The sequence below is a fragment of the Haplochromis burtoni genome, unplaced genomic scaffold (genome assembly GCF_018398535.1).
Source record: "Haplochromis burtoni strain Fernald_Lab_line unplaced genomic scaffold, NCSU_Asbu1 Contig_190, whole genome shotgun sequence".
Taxonomy (NCBI): domain Eukaryota; kingdom Metazoa; phylum Chordata; class Actinopteri; order Cichliformes; family Cichlidae; genus Haplochromis; species Haplochromis burtoni.
Window position 1 is genome coordinate 820,832 of NW_024582551.1, and position 14,146 is coordinate 834,977.

Below are 14,146 nucleotides of genomic sequence, written 5' to 3' on the forward strand. Positions count from 1 at the left end.
AAGTTATTCATAGCAGGTTAAATACGAGCAATCAGTTTAGGGCAAAAACCGGAAATCAGTTTTTGGCAGACGATCATTTTTTGGCACAACATCGGTCATTCTTACACATGAACTGTATCATATAACATATATAAACTAAATATCTTTGAAACGTATAGAATCTAATCTTTTGTTTGTTTTTACACAGCACTTTATCAAACGGTTGTCTGCTACAGAGTTACAAGTATTATACTGATAATACAGTATCCACCATCTCCTGCTTGCATATTTCTGAAAACATCTGAGTGGTGTGGCAGCCACGAGTGAGCCCTGCAAACCCTGTGGATGGACGATGCAGTGGACAGTGGGAGGATCCTAAAGCTCTCTTTGCAGACCACCCTGTGTGATTCTCCACTCGCTGACCAGAAAAGACAAACCTCAGGTCTCAGTTGCTGCACCATCCACGTCTGATCTTCAGCAACACTGCCAGAGACTTCCTGTAATCTATTACAGTTGTAAAAGAAACGGTCCAGGATCAGGTCACTCAGCTTAATCCTGTCTGAACAACTGTAAATATTGTTTTTTCATCTTTACTGTGTATTTGAAATATTCTTGTTTAATTGTTTTTGTTATTTATTTATTGCTATCAAATAAATATCCAAGTAATATTGTTCAAAGTTATGTTCATAAATCAAATTGAGTTCAGTGACAATTACTGTTTGTTTGAATCAATTTATTAATACCATAAAACCTTCAAACCAATGCAACACATAACAAATATATTCAAATAAATACATTTCTCAGTACGTAACTCATTTGGGAACTGATCTTTCTAGAAGTGAACACAGTCGGTCCATCCTCTCCCTGCTCTCCTCTCCTCAGCCTCTCTTTGCTGCCTCATGTCCTCTCTGATGAGGTCTAGCAGCTCATCATCTTCTCCTCTTCCTCCCTGTCGTAGGTGGCTTCGTCATCGCTGTCGTTTTGGTCACCCACTGCTGTGCTTGGCCCTGGGGTGTCCTCAGGGAGAGAGGACATTAGGACAGGAGGCTTAGTGGAAGGCATCTGTCCTATCACCTCATCCATGAGGGCAAACCAGGGCCAAGCACAGCAGTGGGCTTCCCACTGACCCCTCTCCTGAGCCTGGATACTCGCAATCCTAAAGGCAGAGGAAATCAAAGATGACAGCAGGCAAATAAAAACACCACAACAACTCTTAGTAGTTGCACATTTATTAACTTGTGTTCTTAAGAATTATCTTCTTGATAACACACAGATGTACTTTGTATTTTTTAAAGTTATCTCATGTCTTCTGGCCTGCAAGGGGGTGACTTTCAGACACCAGAGGAACGCCGTGTGGACATCACAGGTCAGCAGCGGTCCGTGAGTGGTGTGGTACCGGGCCACGGGAGTTGAGGCTCCGCTGTGAAATTTATGGTTTTCAGGGGTTTTATCGTTAATGCGGTTTCCCTGGGTCTTTCCCTTGTTGTAGTTGTGCGTCTTATTTTGAAAGAAATATTTACACGTTACCATAGCGACCAGAGAGCATTAAGCGGCAGAGAGGAGGATGTTACTCTCAATGTTGGCACATTTTCAGGAGGACGCTGCTAATAAAGTTACACAATTACACAGTACATTCACGTTTGTTATTATATTTACAAAATACCAGATTTTGTCTTGGTCATTTTATGTGGTTGCATTCATCTGCGACACCTTAAAGGCTCCGTGTCTGTGGCGCAACAAAGGTTGGGGACCGCTGCTGTGCAGCATGAGGGTTAATGGGACCGCACTCATATGAATATGATGTGTAAAGTGATTTATTCTTGTACCTCCACGCCGTAGCGGCCCAATTCTTCACCCCAGTAAAGAGGTGATCGTTTTCTCCTCGTTTTAATAAATTAAGCCGTTTGGTCTTTGTTCCCCACAACATGTCACCAATTCAAAAAAATCTAAATTAGCTGTATGTAAGCGGCATTACATGAAAAACCGCGGGACCCGCGATACAAGCTGGTTTACGGTTATTTAAATAAAAGGAACATGTCTCTGCAGATGCCCAAAGCTTAACAACACGGCCGCTACAACAATTTAACTTTTGTACAACCAGATTTTATATACTTAAATTTGAAAGCGTTTTCCTCTTCGACCACCATCGTTATCAGGAACAAATCTCCTGTATGACCTGCAATGAATCCTGGGATATAGTAGGACACGAAGGATACATCGGACCCATCCTTAACATTTGGGTAAAAGTAGGACGCATTTGTCGCTCTTGAATTCGGACAGCCTTCGTCGCGTTGCTGTGAAGTCATTGCCTCCAAATATGGCATTTTAAGCATCCTTCCCCTGAATTCGGACACAGCGAGTGACTCATGGTGAAAGCAGCCATTCATCTGACCTCAGTCTCTCCTTTCCTAATGACGATGTCGCTCCGTCTATTTTGATATGACGCTCCTCCACAGCTGTGCATGTCCTCTGACTGTGAGGCCTGGGTGCTAGATGTTACCAGATGCTGTTGTTGTTGTTGCTGTGTGTTACTAGTTTTTGTTTTACCACAGGCACGAGTGTAACGATGGTCCTCCTCAGACCAGCTGCTGCTTCCTGTCACGATCAGCTGGTTCCAGGAGGAACGTTCCCTGAAATGCTTACAGAGCGTGTGTGAGACGTGCTGTTTTTATTGGTCCAGCAGCAGAAAATAAAACTGATTACATTTTGTACAAAAGTTTAAAAACATTCAGAAAAAGTCTCATCATCATCATCATCATCGTCGGTCTGACTCGACTTCGGTCAGACTGCAGGAACATGTGACTGGAAGTCATGTGTGCTGGTGCTTTAGTAAATAGCCTCGTCCATGTTGTCATCGCTGTCGCCGCCAAAATCCTCGCCGTTATCAAAGTATGACATGATGTAATCCGTCTCCTGCGGCGCCAAGAAAACATCAATTAGAGCCTCAGAAAATCCACGAGATCAATCCCATGTTATTAACAGATTAATCCCAGATTGGTTTCTGACTGGCTGCATTTTAAACCAGTTAATCCCAGTTTAGAGCAGAAGACATCCTGCAGGTGTGAACAGGACGTCCCAGTGACATCACTGAAGATGAGATTAACTACCTTTAGAGATTATCTGGGATTATTTGGTTACACCCTCGTTAGAGGAGCGTTTGAATAAACTGATCGATCTGGTCTCACCTCCTCGAACTCCTCTTCGTCGTACTCCTCCTCTCCCTCTGCCTCCTCCTCCTCCTGCTTCTTCTTCGTCTCTCCCTCCTCGTCCTCTGACGTCTCCTGCTCCTCCTTCTTCTCCAGGCTCTGGCACAGTTAAGGTGGACTCGTTAGTTTAAGGTGGAACCAGCAGGAAGCCGAAAGTAAACTTGGATCAATAAAACCCAACTCTGTGACACTTTATTAGGCACACCTTCAAACTGAATTAACGTTACAATTTTTTTTTAAACATCAAACGCTCCACGCAGCTGACAGAAACAACCAAACTCAGAAATGTGGAAAGTGACTCACAGCGAGACTAAATCCAGACTCACCTCCAGTTTGAGCAGCACCTCCTCTTTATCCTTTACACCCTTCTTCTTCATCTGAGGAGGAGGAGGAGACTGAACGGCGGCCGATACACCTGAACACACACACAGCGCACCGCTAAACACCAGACCATCACCTGTATACACGGAGTGTAATCAGAGTACAGAGTGTAATCAGAGTGTACTGACTGTCTCTGGCAGGTTGCCTGACGTGGACTCGGAGCTCTCTGGGGAATCTCTTCCAGTCTGGAAAACAGGGAGTGGTTAACAGCACTGTGTACTGCTACTGTGAAGTATTACTGTATAGTATGACTGTGTACTGCTACTGTGTACTGCTACTGTGAAGTATTACTGTATAGTATGACTGTGTACTGCTACTGTGTACTGCTACTGTGAAGTATTACTGTATAGTATGACTGTTTACTGCTACTGTGTACTGCTACTGTGAAGTATTACTGTATAGTATGACCGTTTACTGCTACTGTGTACTGCTACTGTGAAGTATTACTGTATAGTATGACTGTGTACTGCTACTGTGTACTGCTACTGTGAAGTATTACTGTATAGTATGACTGTGTACTGCTACTGTGAAGTATCTACTGTGAAGTATTACTGTGTACTGCTACTGTGTACTGCTACTGTGAAGTATTACTGTATAGTATGACCGTTTACTGCTACTGTGTACTGCTACTGTGAAGTATTACTGTATAGTATGACTGTGTACTGCTACTGTGTACTGCTACTGTGAAGTATTACTGTATAGTATGACTGTTTACTGCTACTGTGTACTGCTACTGTGAAGTATTACTGTATAGTATGACTGTGTACTGCTACTGTGTACTGCTACTGTGAAGTATTACTGTATAGTATGACTGTTTACTGCTACTGTGTACTGCTACTGTGAAGTATTACTGCTATAGTATGACCGTTTACTGCTACTGTGTACTGCTACTGTGAAGTATTACTGTATAGTATGACTGTGTACTGCTACTGTGTACTGCTACTGTGAAGTATTACTGTATAGTATGACTGTTTACTGCTACTGTGTACTGCTACTGTGAAGTATTACTGTATGTATACTGTTACTACTGTGTACTGCTACTGTGAAGTATTACTGTATAGTTGATTACTGCTAGTGACTGCTACTGTGAAGTATTACTGCATAGTATGACGTTTACTGCTACTGTGTACTGCTACTGTGAAGTATTACTGTATAGTATGACTGTGTACTGCTACTGTGTACTGCTACTGTGAAGTATTACTGTATAGTATGACTGTGTACTGCTACTGTGTACTGCTACTGTGAAGTATTACTGTATAGTATGACTGTGTACTGCTACTGTGTACTGCTACTGTGAAGTATTACTGTATAGTATGACTGTTACTGCTACTGTGTACTGCTACTGTGAAGTATTACTGTATAGTATGACTGTGTACTGCTACTGTGTACTGCTACTGTGAAGTATTACTGTATAGTATGACTGTGTACTGCTACTGTGTACTGCTACTGTGAAGTATTACTGTTACTGCTACTGTGTACTGCTACTGTGAAGTATTACTGTGTACTGCTACTGTGTACTGCTACTGTGAAGTATTACTGCATAGTATGACCGTTTACTGCTACTGTGTACTGCTACTGTGAAGTATTACTGTGTACTGCTACTGTGTACTGCTACTGTGAAGTATTACTGTATAGTATGACTGTGTACTGCTACTGTGTACTGCTACTGTGAAGTATTACTGTATAGTATGACTGTGTACTGCTACTGTGTACTGCTACTGTGAAGTATTACTGTATAGTATGACTGTTACTGCTACTGTGTACTGCTACTGTGAAGTATTACTGTATAGTATGACTGTTGTACTGCTACTGTGTACTGCTACTGTGAAGTATTACTGTATAGTATGACTGTGTACTGCTACTGTGTACTGCTACTGTGAAGTATTACTGTATAGTATGACTGTGTACTGCTACTGTGTACTGCTACTGTGAAGTATTACTGTGTACTGACTGTTACTGCTACTGTGATATTACTGTGTATTACTGTATGTACTGACTGTGTACTGCTACTGTGAAGTATTACTGCATAGTATGACGTTACTGCTACTGTGTACTGCTACTGTGAAGTATTACTGTAGTATGACCTGTTACTGCTACTGTGTACTGCTACTGTGAAGTATTACTGTATAGTATGACTGTGTACTGCTACTGTGTACTGCTACTGTGAAGTATTACTGTATAGTATGACTGTGTACTGCTACTGTGTACTGCTACTGTGAAGTATTACTGTATAGTATGACTGTTTACTGCTACTGTGTACTGCTACTGTGAAGTATTACTGTGTACTGCTACTGTGTACTGCTACTGTGAAGTATTACTGTAGTAGCTATGCTACTGTGTACTGCTACTGTGAAGTATTACTGCATAGTATGACCGTTTACTGCTACTGTGTACTGCTACTGTGAAGTATTACTGTGTACTGCTACTGTGTACTGCTACTGTGAAGTATTACTGTATAGTATGACTGTTTACTGCTACTGTGTACTGCTACTGTGAAGTATTACTGTATAGTATGACTGTGTTACTGCTACTGTGTACTGCTACTGTGAAGTATTACTGCATAGTATGACTTTTACTGCTACTGTGTACTGCTACTGTGAAGTATTACTGCATAGTATGACTTTACTGCTACTGTGTACTGTGAAGTATTACTGTGTACTGCTACTGTGTACTGCTACTGTGAAGTATTACTGCATAGTATGACTGTTTACTGCTACTGTGTACTGCTACTGTGAAGTATTACTGTGTATGTACTGTGTACTGCTACTGTGAAGTATTACTGTATAGTATGACTGTGTACTGCTACTGTGTACTGCTACTGTGAAGTATTACTGCATAGTATGACCGTTTACTGCTACTGTGTACTGCTACTGTGAAGTATTACTGATAGTATGAACCGTTGTACTGCTACTGTGTACTGCTACTGTGAAGTATTACTGTTAGTATACTGTACTACTGTGTACTGCTACTGTGAAGTATTACTGATAGTATGACTGTGTACTGCTACTGTGTACTGCTACTGTGAAGTATTACTGTATAGTATGACTGTGTACTGCTACTGTGTACTGCTACTGTGAAGTATTACTGTATAGTACTGACTACTGTATGTTACTGCTACTGTGAAGTATTACTGTATAGTATGACTGTTACTGCTACTGTGTACTGCTACTGTGAAGTATTACTGATAGTATGACTGTTACTGCTACTGTGTACTGCTACTGTGAAGTATTACTGTATAGTATGACTGTGTACTGCTACTGTGTACTGCTACTGTGAAGTATTACTGTATAGTATGACTGTGTACTGCTACTGTGTACTGCTACTGTGAAGTATTACTGTGTACTGCTACTGTGTATGCTACTGTGAAGTATTACTGTATAGTATGACTGTTTACTGCTACTGTGTACTGCTACTGTGAAGTATTACTGATAGTATGACCGTTTACTGCTACTGTGTACTGCTACTGTGAAGTATTACTGTATAGTATGACTGTTACTGCTACTGTGTACTGCTACTGTGAAGTATTACTGTATAGTATGACTGTGTACTGCTACTGTGTACTGCTACTGTGAAGTATTACTGTATAGTATGACTGTGTACTGCTACTGTGAAGTATTACTGTATAGTATGACTGTTACTGCTACTGTGTACTGCTACTGTGAAGTATTACTGTATAGTATGACTGTGTACTGCTACTGTGAAGTATTACTGTATAGTATGACTGTGTTACTGCTACTGTGTACTGCTACTGTGAAGTATTACTGCATAGTATGACCGTTACTGCTACTGTGTACTGCTACTGTGAAGTATACTGTATAGTATGACTGTGTACTGCTACTGTGAAGTATTACTGTATAGTATGACTGTTACTGCTACTGTGTACTGCTACTGTGAAGTACTACTGTATAGTAACTGTGTACTGCTACTGTGTACTGCTACTGTGAAGTATTACTGTATAGTATGACCGTTTACTGCTACTGTGTACTGCTACTGTGAAGTATACTGTGTACTGCTACTGTGTACTGCTACTGTGAAGTATTACTGTATAGTATGACTGTTTACTGCTACTGTGTACTGCTACTGTGAAGTATTACTGTATAGTATGACATTTACTGCTACTGTGTACTGTTACTGTGAAGTATTACTGTATAGTATGACTGTTTACTGCTACTGTGTACTGCTACTGTGAAGTACTTACTGTATAGTATGACTGTGTACTGCTACTGTGTACTGCTACTGTGAAGTACTACTGTATAGTATGACTGTGTACTGCTACTGTGTACTGCTACTGTGAAGTATTACTGATAGTATGACCGTTTACTGCTACTGTGTACTGCTACTGTGAAGTATTACTGGTACTGCTACTGTGTACTGCTACTGTGAAGTATTACTGTATAGTATGACTGTGTACTGCTACTGTGTACTGCTACTGTGAAGTATTACTGTATAGTATGACGTTTACTGCTACTGTGTACTGCTACTGTGAAGTATTACTGTATAGTATGACTGTGTACTGCTACTGTGTACTGCTACTGTGAAGTATTACTGTATAGTATGACTGTGTACTGCTACTGTGTACTGCTACTGTGAAGTATTACTGTATAGTATGACTGTGTACTGCTACTGTGTACTGCTACTGTGAAGTATTACTGTATAGTATGACTGTGTACTGCTACTGTGAAGTATTACTGTGTACTGCTACTGTGTACTGCTACTGTGAAGTATTACTGTATAGTATGACGTTTACTGCTACTGTGTACTGCTACTGTGAAGTATTACTGTATAGTATGTACTGTGTACTGCTACTGTGTACTGCTACTGTGAAGTATTACTGTATAGTATGACGTTTACTGCTACTGTGTACTGCTACTGTGAAGTATTACTGTATAGTATGACTGTTACTGCTACTGTGTACTGCTACTGTGAAGTATTACTGTATAGTATGACTTTACTGCTACTGTGTACTGCTACTGTGAAGTATTACTGCATAGTATGACCGTTTACTGCTACTGTGTACTGCTACTGTGAAGTATTACTGATAGTAGATACTGCTACTGTGTACTGCTACTGTGAAGTATTACTGTATAGTATGACTGTGTACTGCTACTGTGTACTGCTACTGTGAAGTATTACTGTAAGTATACTGGTCTTACTGTGTACTGCTACTGTGAAGTATTACTGTATGTAACGTTCTGCTACTGTGACTGACTGTAATCTACTGTAGTATGCTACTGTGTACTGCTACTGTGAGTATTACTGTGATAGTACTGATAGTTGGTACTGCTACTGTGTACTGCTACTGTGAAGTATTACTGTATAGTATGACGTGTACTGCTACTGTGTACTGCTACTGTGAAGTATACTGTATATTGTGTACTGCTACTGTGTACTGCTACTGTGAAGTATCTACTGTATAGTATGACTGTGTACTGCTACTGTGTACTGCTACTGTGAAGTATACTGTATAGTATGACTGTTTACTGCTACTGTGTACTGTACTGTGAAGTATTACTTAGATGACTGTTTACTGCTACTGTGTACTGCTACTGTGAAGTATTACTGCATAGTATGACGTGCGTACTTGACTGCTACTGTGTACTGCTACTGTGAAGTATTACTGTATAGTATGACCGTTTACTGCTACTGTGTACTGCTACTGTGAAGTATTACTGTTAGTACTGTTACTGCTACTGTGTACTGCTACTGTGAAGTATTACTGTATAGTATGACTGTGTACTGCTACTGTGTACTGCTACTGTGAAGTACTTACTGTATAGTATGACGTTTACGCTACGTACTGCTACTGTGTACTGCTACTGTGAAGTATTACTGCATAGTATGACCGTTTACTGCTACTGTGTACTGCTACTGTGAAGTATTACTGCATAGTATGACTTTACTGCTACTGTGTACTGCTACTGTGAAGTATTACTGTATGATGTGACTGCTACTGTGTACTGCTACTGTGAAGTATTACTGTATAGTATGACTTTACTGCTACTGTGTACTGCTACTGTGAAGTATTACTGTAGTAGCGTACTGCTACTGTGTACTGTACTGTGAAGTACTTACTGTATAGTATGCACTGTGTACTGCTACTGTGTACTGCTACTGTGAAGTATACTGCATAGTATGACTTACTGTACTTTACTGCTACTGTGTACTGCTACTGTGAAGTATTACTGCATAGTATGACCGTTTACTGCTACTGTGTACTCTACTGTGAGTAACTGTACTGTACTGTGTACTGCTACTGTGAAGTATTACTGTATAGTATGACTGTGTACTGCTACTGTGTACGCTACTGTGAAGTACACAGTCATACTATACAGTAATACTTCACAGTAGCAGTACACAGTCATACTATACAGTAATACTTCACAGTAGCAGTACACAGTAGCAGTACACAGTCATACTATACAGTAATACTTCACAGTAGCAGTACACAGTCATACTATACAGTAATACTTCACAGTAGCAGTACACAGTAGCAGTACACAGTCATACTATACAGTAATACTTCACAGTAGCAGTACACAGTAGCAGGTCATACTATACAGTAATACTTCACAGTAGCAGTACACAGTAGCAGTACGGTCATACTATGCAGTAATACTTCACAGTAGCAGTACACAGTAGCAGTACACAGTAGCAGTACACAGTCATACTATACAGTAGTACTTCACAGTAGCAGTACACAGTAGCAGTACACAGTAATACTTCACAGTAGCAGTACACAGTAGCAGTACACTGTCATACTATACAGTAATACTTCACAGTAGCAGTACACAGTAGCAGTACACAGTCATACTATACAGTAATACTTCACAGTAGCAGTACACAGTAGCAGTACACAGTCATACTATACAGTATACTTCACAGTAGCAGTACACAGTAGCAGTAAACAGTGATACTATACAGTAATACTTCACAGTAGCAGTACACAGTAGCAGTAAACAGTCATACTATACAGTAATACTTCACAGTAGCAGTACACAGTAGCAGTAAATGTCATACTATACAGTAATACTTCACAGTAGCAGTACACAGTAGCAGTAAACAGTCATACTATACAGTAATACTTCACAGTAGCAGTACACAGTAGCAGTACACAGTAATACTTCACAGTAGCAGTACACAGTAGCAGTAAAGTCATACTATGCAGTAATACTTCACAGTAGCAGTACACAGTAGCAGTAAACGGTCATACTATGCAGTAATACTTCACAGTAGCAGTACACAGTAGCAGTAACAGTCATACTATACAGTAATACTTCACAGTAGCAGTACACAGTAGCAGTACACAGTAATACTATACAGTAATACTTCACAGTAGCAGTACACAGTAGCAGTAAACGGTCATACTATCAGTAATACTTCACAGTAGCAGTACACAGTAGCAGTACACAGTAATACTTCACAGTAGCAGTACACAGTAGCAGTAAACGGTCATACTATGCAGTAATACTTCACAGTAGCAGTACACAGTAGCAGTAAACAGTCATACTATACAGTAATACTTCACAGTAGCAGTACACAGTAGCAGTACACAGTAACAGTCATACTATACAGTAATACTTCACAGTAGCAGTACACAGTAGCAGTAAATACTATACAGTAATACTTCACAGTAGCAGTACACAGTAGCAGTACACAGTAATACTTCACAGTAGCAGTACACAGTAGCAGTAAACGGTCATACTATGCAGTAATACTTCACAGTAGCAGTACACAGTAGCAGTAAACGGTCATACTATGCAGTAATACTTCACAGTAGCAGTACACAGTAGCAGTAAGTCATACTATACAGTAATACTTCACAGTAGCAGTACACAGTAGCAGTAAACAGTCATACTATACAGTAATACTTCACAGTAGCAGTACACAGTAGCAGTACACAGTCATACTATACAGTAATACTTCACAGTAGCAGTACACAGTAGCAGTACACAGTCATACTATACAGTAATACTTCACAGTAGCAGTACACAGTAGCAGTACACAGTCATACTATACAGTAATACTTCACAGTAGCAGTACACAGTAGCAGTACACAGTCATACTATACAGTAATACTTCACAGTAGCAGTACACAGTAGCAGTACACAGTCATACTATACAGTAATACTTCACAGTAGTACACAGTAGCAGACAGTAATACCAGTAGCAGTACACAGTAGCAGTACACAGTCATACAGTAGTACTTCACAGTAGCAGTACACAGTAGCAGTACACAGTAATACTTCACAGTAGCAGTACACAGTAGCAGTAAACGGTCATACTATACAGTAATACTTCACAGTAGCAGTACACAGTAGCAGTAAACGGTCATACTATACAGTAATACTTCACAGTAGCAGTACACAGTAGCAGTACACAGTCATACTATACAGTAATACTTCACAGTAGCAGTACACAGTAGCAGTAAACGGTCATACTATGCAGTAATACTTCACAGTAGCAGTACACAGTAGCAGTAACAGTACAGTACACAGTAATACTTCACAGTAGCAGTACACAGTAGCAGTCACAGTAATACTTCACAGTAACAGCTACACAGTAGCAGTACACAGTCATACTATACAGTAATACTTCACAGTAGCAGTACACAGTAGCAGTACACAGTCATACTATACAGTAATACTTCACAGTAGCAGTACACAGTAGCAGTAAACGGTCATACTATGCAGTAATACTTCACAGTAGCAGTACACAGTAGCAGTACACAGTCATACTATACAGTAATACTTCACAGTAGCAGTACACAGTAGCAGTAACAGTCATACTATACAGTAATACTTCACAGTAGCAGTACACAGTAGCAGTACACATACTATACAGTAATACTTCACAGTAGCAGTACACAGTAGCAGTACACAGTAATACTTCACAGTAGCAGTACACAGTAGCAGTAAACGGTCATACTATGCAGTAATACTTCACAGTAGCAGTACACAGTAGCAGTACACAGTCATACTATACAGTAATACTTCACAGTAGCAGTACACAGTAGCAGTAAGGTCATACTATACAGTAATACTTCACAGTAGCAGTACACAGTAGCAGTAAACAGTCATACTATACAGTAATACTTCACAGTAGCAGTACACAGTAGCAGTAAATGGTCATACTATACAGTAATACTTCACAGTAGCAGTACACAGTAGCAGTAAACAGTCATACTATACAGTAATACTTCACAGTAGCAGTACACAGTAGCAGTACACAGTCATACTCACAGTAGCAGTACACAGTAGCATAGTACTACAGTAATACTTCACAGTAGCAGTACACAGTAGCAGTAACAGTCATACTATACAGTAATACTTCACAGTAGCAGTACACAGTAGCAGTACACAGTCATACTATACAGTAATACTTCACAGTAGCAGTACACAGTACAACAGTAATACTTCACAGTAGCAGTACACAGTCGCAGTAACGGTCATATATACAGTATACTTCACAGTAGCAGTACACAGTAGCAGTACACAGTATACTTACAGTAATACTTCACAGTAGCAGTAACAGTCATACTATACAGTAATACTTCACAGTAGCAGTACACAGTAGCAGTGAGTCATACTATGCAGTAATACTTCACAGTAGCAGTACACAGTCATACTATACAGTAGTACTTCACAGTAGCAGTACACAGTAGCAGTACACAGTCATACTATACAGTAATACTTCACAGTAGCAGTACACAGTAGCAGTAACGGTCATACTATGCAGTAATACTTCACAGTAGCAGTACACAGTAGCAGTAAACGGTCATACTATGCAGTAATACTTCACAGTAGCAGTACACAGTAGCAGTACACAGTCATACTATACAGTAATACTTCACAGTAGCAGTACACAGTAGCAGTAAACGGTCATACTATGCAGTAATACTTCACAGTAGCAGTACACAGTAGCAGTACACAGTCATACTATACAGTAGTACTTCACAGTAGCAGTACACAGTAGCAGTACACAGTCATACTATACAGTAATACTTCACAGTAGCAGTACACAGTAGCAGTAAACAGTGATACTATACAGTAATACTTCACAGTAGCAGTACACAGTAGCAGTAACAGTCATACTATACAGTAATACTTCACAGTAGCAGTACACAGTAGCAGTAAACAGTGATACTATACAGTAATACTTCACAGTAACAGTACACAGTAGCAGTAAATGGTCATACTATACAGTAATACTTCACAGTAGCAGTACACAGTAGCAGTACACAGTCATACTATACAGTAATACTTCACAGTAGCAGTACACAGTAGCAGTACACAGTAATACTTCACAGTAGCAGTACACAGTAGCAGTAAACGGTCATACTACAGTAATACTTCACAGTAGCAGTACACAGTAGCAGTAAACGGTCATACTATGCAGTAATACTTCACAGTAGCAGTACACAGTAGCACAGTAGCAGTACACAGTATACTATAGTAGTACACAGTAGCAGTACACATACATACAGTAATACTTCACAGTAGCAGTACACAGTAGCAGTATATACTATACAGTAATACTTCACAGTAGCAGTACACAGTAGCAGTACACAGTCATACTATAAC

At 40.0% G+C, this 14,146-nt stretch overlaps 1 protein-coding gene across 3 annotated transcripts in view; it reads right to left on the reverse strand.

Annotated features, from left to right (window-relative positions):
• Positions 1 to 1,192: 1,192 nt before the first annotated feature.
• Positions 1,193 to 14,146, reverse strand: part of polr3glb (RNA polymerase III subunit GL b) — an 18,072-nt gene continuing 5,118 nt past the window's right edge. For all 3 annotated transcript variants that reach the window (XM_042225973.1, XM_005935878.3, XM_005935877.2), the window contains 4 exons: positions 3,695 to 3,751; positions 3,512 to 3,600; positions 3,165 to 3,284; positions 1,193 to 2,892 (listed from right to left, as the gene is read on the reverse strand). In XM_042225973.1, coding sequence (XP_042081907.1) covers positions 2,806 to 2,892; positions 3,165 to 3,284; positions 3,512 to 3,600; positions 3,695 to 3,751 — 353 coding nt within the window. In that variant the 3' untranslated portion in view covers positions 1,193 to 2,805. The remainder of the gene's footprint in view (positions 2,893 to 3,164; positions 3,285 to 3,511; positions 3,601 to 3,694; positions 3,752 to 14,146) is intronic.